Below are 8,227 nucleotides of genomic sequence, written 5' to 3'. Positions count from 1 at the left end.
GGGGAGGGGGACAGGACCTGGAGTGGCCAGGGCGGTGTGGGGGGAGGGCGGCAGGGGGGAGGAGGTGGAGCAGGGCTCTATCCCCCCCAGTCATTCTTGACTGGTAATCCTGACCCCACCCTGCTCCCTGCGGTCGCATCAGAGACCTGGGCCCCATGTGTGGGGGAGGCTGGTGTTGTCTCCTTCCAGGGCACCGGTGACTGACTTGGTGTCAGGCACCAGGAAAGCCAGGCAAGGGGGCCAGATCCTCCCCTCCCCCCCATGCCATGCCAGCCCTTCCCCAGCCCATGCAGGGGAGGGAGCCTGCCTGGCTCTGTGTTCCCTAAGAGGGAGAGCGCACCTCTGCCCACTGCAGACTTCTCCGTGGCCCACACTGTCCATACAGCTCCTTTGCCTTGGGTGGGTGCTTTTTCCTTTGCCCTGCCTGTTCCTTGTGTCCCTGCCATCTCCCACCCCTCGGTGCTGCTTCCAAATATCTTCTGCAGCCTGCCTCCCTGAGGCCATAGTCCACGAGCCCTTGTGCCCTGCGCTCTAGCGCTCAGTTCTCAGCTGGGGATACCGACCACTGCACTTGGAGGGAGCTGAGCCGGCAGCGGCAGGAAATGTGGGCAAAATGTCTACAGAGGAAAGGTGGTGGCACAACAGGCAGGGAGGTGGGAGGGAGGGGACATGGAGTTGGGTCTGAGGCAGGAGGAGGTGGCTGTAGAGTCGGAGGGGTCCCGGGATGGGCCAGAAAGGCAGCGAAGGGGCTGCTGGTCCGTAGAAGAGCTGGTGTGGGCGCCTGGACTGACAGCAGAGCAAGGCAGGGCTTGGAGGGGCAGGAAGGGACCAGGTGATGGGAGGGTATGTTGGGGGGTGTGGAGAAAGGGACAAGAGGAGACTGGGGGAGGGAGGCAGGAGGAGGCCAAAGGGGGAGTTGAGAATCCCAGGGGACAAGGACTGGACCCCCCGGGCGCGTGAGGGCTGTGGTGGGGCAGTGACCGTGGAGACTCAGAGGTCCGTGCAGTAGGAGGTGTGGGATGCAGGGACCAGGCCCCATCACCTCCCTGGGTGCAGGGCAGGGGTTGGGCTGATTGGGGCACAGCCCTGGGGAGCACCTCTGGGGCCGCAGACTCTGGTCTTTGCTCTGGGCAGTTGCAGCATCCACTGCTTGGGCTCTGTGCCCGCTGTCCCTGCTGCCCCACTGGGAAGCTGTCCAGCCCCACGCTGCTTGTATGAGAAGCACCACTCTGCTTTCCAGCCTACACTTGTCCCAGCCCTTTCCCTTCCAGGTGCCCGTTCCCACCCCTGCTTCCCAATCCTGGTGCTCCTGCATTCCCAGGGTGCATGTGGGCCACAGTTGTGTCCCCTCAGTCTTGTTCTCTGTGAGTAGAGCCCCCAAGATGCCCCAATGCTACACCTGCTTCCCCTCCACCATGAGGTGAGCCCTGCTCCTGCCCAGCCTGGCAGCTCTGGTGGATCCTGCTCCCTGGGGCTGTGTCCCTGACCCAGGGACTGGATCTATCTGTGTTTCAGGGTCTCACACTCTCCAGTTCATGTACGGCTGTGAGATCCATGAAGACGGCAGCACTGGAGGCTACATGCGGTTGGGCTACGATGGGAGAGAATTCATTAGCTATGACCTGGGAACGCGCACCTGGGTAGCAGTCCCAACACAGGCCCAGATCACCCAGCGCAAGTGGAATGAGGATAAGAGCCTTCTTCAGTATACAAGAGCTTACCTGGAGGAGGAGTGCATCAAGTGGCTGCGGAAGTGCCTGCAGCACAGGACGGCAGCGCTGCAGAGCAGTGAGTCCAGGTGTCACCTTGCCCAGGGTGGCACTGACTGGGGCAACCCTTCCCCCTGGAGAATGCCCACCCTAGCCCCTTGTTTCTGGGGTGGTGAATATTGTGTCTTATTACTGCCACTGAGTGAAGCTCTAGCATTGTTGTGGGACATGGTGTCCCCTGTCCCTGCCCTGGTCAGCCCCCCCATGTGGGTGCAGCCCATGGGGTGTGTGTACCGCCAGCTGTATGTCTGAGAACCAGAGATCAGCTATATCAGACCCTATTTCTGTAGCCCCGAGCCCAGCACAGCCAGGTCTCCTGTCCCCTGTCCTCCCACCCCAATGCAGTCTACTCCTGCCTAAAATGGCTGATGGAGCCAGCTTTGTACAGCCCAGTGCAGGGGCCCAGCCCAGCTTTCTGGCTGGGATCTTGGGCCCAGGGATCCAGCAGGGGCAGTCGCTGTAATGGGTGTTTCCTTCCTCCTAGAGCCCCCCAAGGCACAGGTGAGCAACAGGCTGTTGTTCCAGGATGGACTCACCACCCTGTCCTGCTGGGTCCACGGTTTCTACCCCAAGAAAATTTCTGTCGTCTGGCTGAAGAATGGAGAGGCACAGCCCCAGGAGATGAGCCACTCGGGGGTCATTCCCAGTGGAGATGGGACCTACCAGACCCGGGCCACCATCGAGATTGACCCCAGCAGCAACCATGATTACATCTGTAGTGTGAAGCACGTGAGCCTGAGTGCAGACTTGAGAGTGCCCTGGGACAAGAGCAGGAAGGGTGAGTGACTTCTTGCATGAGGAGACAGAAGACCTTGGGTGCTAGTGGAAGAAAGGGCTTTTAGGGGAGGGAAGGGCTCAGGGGGATTGGAGGAGACAAGGGGCACTGATGTGGATGAAGTGTATGATCCTTTCAGTGGTGGGGGCTTGTCTGGGGTTTCCCCTCGCTCACAAGCCCTTTCCCTCTGTCAGAGCCCGAGTCCAGCATGATGCTGATTGAGGGCATCGTTATTGCTGTGGTGCTGGTCATCGCTCTGCTAGGTGCAGCTCTTTACTTCCTCAGTAAGTGCTGGGCAAAGCCCTTAGCTTCAGTCCATGCCCTTGGGGTGGGGGGGCAAGTGGTGAGGCCTCATCACTGCCATGTCCGGGACCTGGTGGGGGACGGTGGATTTTCTAGCTGCTCTTGACTCCCAGGTCCATGTGCTTCCACGGCAGCAGCAGCAGCCAGGCCCCAGCACCAGTGCTGGGAGGCTGCCTTGCTGAGGGCCCCTGAGAGCTGCTTTTGGGCTTCATGTGAACTGTGCCACACAGCCCCATCCCCCTCTCTTCTGGTGGGGATGTCCTGGCCCCACATCCCAGTTAGCTCCTTCTTGGGCTGTGGCCCCAGGTCAGAGTCGTGCTCGGGTGTGGAAGCAGCTGCACTCGCTGACCTCTGCCTTCTCTGCAGGGAGATGGGGAGCCTGATGCAATGCAGCACCTGGTGAGTCACCCCTTGTCGCTGGCGCTTTGCAGCTCTGTACAGATTCCTAGACGGTGAGAGGTTGGAAGGGACCTCACAGGATCATCAGATCCAGCCCCCCTGCACCAGGCAGGAAAGATAACCGGGGTCAAGTGACCCCAGTGAGGTGACCGTCTAGTCTCCTTTTGAAGATTTCCAGGATAGGTGGTTGCACCACCTCTGGAGCAGCCCCATGAGCCAATGGCTTCACCCAGCCCCATGCTGCCTCCCTGCTGTGGCAGGGTGATAGTGCTGGGGTCATGGGGCAGAGTCCCAGGCCTCACTCCTGTCCAGGAGGGCACAGGAACACTCGTCACTGTGGTATCTGGGCTTTCCTGCCAGCGGGAGGGGGCATGGGGCTGGGGGAACTGGTCCTTGTGCTCAGCTCTAACCCCTCTTCCTTCCCCCTCAGCCCCCAAAGGCTCAGACAGCCCCGGTGAGTGTTAATGCAAGGGACCCGACCCAGGGGAGGGGCTGCTGGGGCCTGGAGGATGGGGTAAAGGGGTTGGCATCCTATGTGCCTGCCCCAGGAAGCTGCCTTGGGGGCACGGCAATCCTGCTTTGTCTGTCACCGACCTGGGGTTTGAAGGTTGAGAAGCCAGGCTGAGGAGGGAGTGTTGTCCTGCTGGCTCTGTGTCCCTGTGCCTGGGTGCCCACACTGGCCCACCTGGGAGCTTAGTGTCTCCTTTGGTGTGAGTGGATTTCCTGCCCCTTATCCTTGGAGGCTGATTTCATCATGTGGATCCCTGGCCTGATGCCCTTGCCCCATCTCCCATGGGCTGGGGCAGTGCTGTTTCCTGGGCTGGGGTTGGATCTCGCGCTTTCTCCCATGCAGCTGGCAGCTCTGGCTGGGTGTGGGGCCACAGGGCTCCTGGGAATCTCACCCTGCTCTGTGAGAGCTGTGGAGCAGGGGTTAGGGGCAGCCCAGGGGTGCAGCTCCCAGCCCCTGACCTGGCTAGTCCCTGCCAGCTGGCGCCTGGTCACGGTCACTCCAGAGAAGGGTGAGTGTGAAGGGCCTCCTGGCTGTGCTGGCAGCAGCTCACATCCACCTGGCTCTACTTTGCCCCAGTACAAGGTGCAGGGCTGGGGGATCTCACAGGGACAGAATAACCTGACTAATGCCCGTCCTTCCTCCCCCCACAGGAAGTATTCGCAAGTCTGAAACCTACCTCACAGGTAAGTAGGGGGGACTCTGACCTCGGGAATCCCCCAAAGGAGACGCTGCCCCTCTCCTACTAACCCTGGGAGCCCCGGTCACCCCAGGCAAGGCTGCTGCAGGAGCTGAGTGGCAGGAGAGCTGCAGGGCTGGGTCTGCACCAGCCCCATGCTTTTGCGGGGAGAGGGGCAGAGCAGGGGTGTCCATTGCCATCCATGCCCTGGGGAAGGGGCTGCAGCCTGGGCACTGCCAGGAGCAGAGCTGGCACAGCGCAGGGGACCTGTCAGCAGGAGGTGTGTTGGGGAGCGGTATCTCCTCCCCTCAGTGCAGGGAGGGAACTCAGACTGGAGCAGTGCTGAGTTGGTGCCTGCCCAGCGCTGCAGTTCCTCCAGCTGCTACATCTCCCGTCTCATTCCCACAGCTTAACAGAGCCTGGTGGAGCCTGCACCGCATCCTGAGGGGCCCATGGAAGAGGAGAAGGAACAACACTTAGCAATATGCTGCACTGATCCACCCCTTCAGAATGCCTTAATTTTGCCAGAGCAAAGCCCCTTGTTCTTGGCAGCAAATAGTTTATGTATGACATTAAAACTGCTGGGTTGTGGCCTGTCTGATGGGATTATGGGGAGGGGGGTAGGATTTGGGGATTGCCTCAGCTGATCAGATGGACCACAGTTTTGTTTACATATATTTATAACATTTAAATTTATAAATAGGGAGGTACTGAAAAAGCATTTGCCAAAAAATCATAGAAATTCATGAAAAGAACAGAGCCTGCTGTTTCAGCTGCCTCTCGAGGAAAGGGTGGGAAGAAGGGTTTATAGGAGGCAGAAGTGCACAGCCTTACCTGGGGGGTGGGGGAGAGGGAGTTGGAGGATGAGACTGAAATTGCTTCCTTATTGCTGGTTCCTGGTTCTTCTTTCAAGGCTAATCCTTACCCAATTTGAGGTTGTTAGTAATGAATGGCACAGGCTAAAGACTTTAGGATGTCCTCAAAAATTTATTAATAAAAATGTAAAATAATATCATGCGTCCAGTATGTTGCTTTGACCAAAGATCTGAGATTAAAGGGAATTTGCTCCATAATCCCAGTGTAAAGTTACCCTAACACACATGTCTGTACCACCTGCAAGCATGGTTGAACAAGTCTGAGTGGGGTGCTGCCTGGCCCAAAGCTTGGTTTTGATATGCCAGTCTGAAAAGTTGCAGGTCCTCAGGCTCCAATAAGGATCTGGGTTTGGGCCAGGATTATGGGTAGAAATCTTTTAAGGTCACCCCACAGCACACTTCCCTGCCATATAGGGTGACAACCGAATAAGCCTGGGCAGTGTCCTGCCCAATACAATGCTCAGCTTGTAAGTGCAATGCTGACGACACCTTATAGGTCTCTGGGCCTGAATAACAGCTTGGGTTTGGGCTGGGGCTACTGGTGGAAAACCCTTTTAGGTCCCTAACACTGCGGGAGACTCCCAAAGAAGTGAGGGCAGAGCCCTGCTTGGCCCTACCCTGGTTTGTGAGTGACAACTGACAGACCTCGGGCCTATGTGCTCTGTACCTAGCCTCGAATATGGAGCTGAACTTGGGCTGGGATTGTCAGTGTGAGAGTTAAGCTACGCCTGCAAAAATAAATCACAATCTCTTGTTTTAATATGAACTGGTTAATGTCCTTTATTTCTCACCCGCCAGGACTTTGATGGAATAAGGTAAGGAAATAAACACAGTCCTGATAGATTAAGAAGATATCGTGCTGTGTCTGCAATTCAGCAAAAATAGCTCTTCTGCACAGTTATTATGTCTGTCTTGGATAACTAACATCTTAGATATATTTAGTTCCCTCTCTCGTTGGGAGCTCTCAGTTTCTTGGTTGCTTGCCCTGTTCTCCTCCTCACAGGTCCCAAGCAAATGGCAATCCTATGCCACTTTGTATTTTCTACTGATATCGAAATGTAGGGTTCTCCTCTCTTTGTTAATCTTCATACGCTCTCGTTTCTTTCTCTTTTTCAGGTCTTTGGGACATTACCTGATGTCCTCAGGTATCAGACTCACCAACTCGGAGGTCTCCCTCGTTACCTCACTTCAGCTTCCCAGGTAAGTCTCTCTCCAGGACCCTTCTTCCGTTCCCTTCTCTCTGTCATCTGTTGTCTCGCTCTTGTAGTCTCTCCCTGTTTCTTCTGGGTTCTTTCTTCTCTTTTCAAGAGCTAATTCTGGGCTCTGTTCCCCTTTAAGTCCTCCCGGCTGTCTCGTGCTTCTCTTGCAGCCAACACTCTCCTTGCTCTCCCCACACATGCTGCCCTTCTTTATGTTTTCATCTGGGCCCTTCTCTCCTCCATCCGGGTATCCCCAGCCCTCTCTCTCCTCGGACTCCTTACTAAGTTTTCTGTTTCCCTTCACTTCCCTGGCGTTCTGTGACGGGGCAGACGTGGTGCCCTGTCACAGTCGGGTAACATCCTCCTTGGCACACCTCACCGCTACCTGGGGACTCTACTGAAGAGTTCTGGGAGGCCCCTGCCTGGCCCAGAGCTCGGTTTTTACATGCCAGCCTCTCACCTGATGGCCCCCTGAGCTGTGTACTAATCACATAGCACCAAATGAGATGATTTGGGGTCATGATTGCAAATCCTTTTTGGAACATCCTAAGCCCCATGCGCCTAACACCAGGGGATTCTCCAGAAGAAGTCTGGACAGTACATTGCCTGACCCAAAGCTTGGTTTTTGCATGCCAGCCTCCTAGCTGACACCCCCCCAGACTTGTGTGCTGTGTTTGTTCTGAGAATAATGAGTGACTTTGGGCTGGAATTACAGGGCAAAATCCTTTTTGGATCACCCCAAACACTCCTCTCCACTCCCTGAGGACTCTTGGAAGAAGCCTGGGTAGGTACCTGCTTGGCTTGGTTGATCACTGTGCACTGGCCTTACACCTGCCACCCGCCCCCCAATAGCTGCACACTGGGTACACTGCACCAAATAAGGATCTTATTTTGGGCTGGGATTATAGGGTAAAACCCACTTTGGGTCTCACAGAACATGTCTCTGCTATCAGGGGACTCTCCCTAAAAGGACTGGGCAAAGTCCTGTCTTACCTGAAGCTCAGTTTCTGAGTGCCAACCTGACACATGACAGCCCCTCAGGCCTGTGGAATGAATACATTGCCCTGAACAAGGAGCTTGGTTTTGGGTTTGGATTATCAGGCAAAATACTTTTTCGGTCACCCAAAACACACGGCGACTCATGTGGAAAAAATCTGGGCATGGCATTTCCCCAACCAAAGCTTAGCCTTTACAGTCCAGCCTGCCAACCAGCAGCTCCACACCCATGTGCTATTTATAGTGTTACAAATAAGGAGCTGCTCTTAGGCTGAGATTACAGGGATCACCCCAACATCACCACCACTGAGGCACTCTCCTGAAGAAACCTGGGTGGGTCCCTGCTTGATCCAAAATGAAGGTTTTGAGCACCACCCTGCCAGGTGAAGCCCATCCTGCAAGGACTGTACCTTGCTGTTCTGCCAGGCTCTGCATGGCAGTAAGAGTGGCTGCACACACATACAGGGTTTTACATCAACTCTTCAAATGTATCCCAACCCCTGTGGCGGGCCAGTAGGGGGCGCTCCTGCGTTAAGCCGCCCACCTCACTGCGCCCAACCACCTTGCAGGCTCCGAGTGCCTCCCTGGGGTGCCTCCCGTCCGGCCGACCCCTTCCCTGGAGCACACCCGCTAGCCTGGGGTTCCCGCTGCCACCATCCAAGGCTCTGGACTCACTTCTGGCTCTGCGCACCTTGGAGAACACAGGCCTGATCGTCCAATGGGT

The 8,227-nt window shown here is 56.3% G+C and overlaps 1 protein-coding gene across 2 annotated transcripts in view; it reads left to right on the top strand.

Moving 5' to 3' along the window:
* Positions 1-5,408, top strand: part of LOC102388710 (major histocompatibility complex class I-related gene protein-like) — a 6,386-nt gene extending 978 nt beyond the window's left edge. Inside the window, exons 2-8 of one of the 2 annotated variants that reach the window (XR_003095986.1) lie at positions 1,516-1,788; positions 2,254-2,547; positions 2,739-2,828; positions 3,214-3,246; positions 3,677-3,700; positions 4,408-4,440; positions 4,842-5,408. Coding sequence is in view for 1 of the 2 variants with exons in the window: in XM_025213987.1 (XP_025069772.1) it covers positions 1,516-1,788; positions 2,254-2,547; positions 2,739-2,828; positions 3,214-3,230 (674 nt within the window). In the remaining variant the exon portion in view is untranslated. The remainder of the gene's footprint in view (positions 1-1,515; positions 1,789-2,253; positions 2,548-2,738; positions 2,829-3,213; positions 3,247-3,676; positions 3,701-4,407; positions 4,441-4,841) is intronic. The other variant, XM_025213987.1, reaches the window with a different exon arrangement.
* The last annotated feature ends 2,819 nt before the right edge of the window (positions 5,409-8,227 follow it).

Source organism: Alligator sinensis, unplaced genomic scaffold, assembly GCF_000455745.1.
Source record: "Alligator sinensis unplaced genomic scaffold, ASM45574v1 scaffold634_1, whole genome shotgun sequence".
Lineage (NCBI taxonomy): Eukaryota > Metazoa > Chordata > Crocodylia > Alligatoridae > Alligator > Alligator sinensis.
The sequence above is the reverse complement of the archived record's forward strand: the minus strand, read 5'-3'. Positions and strand labels throughout refer to the sequence as shown.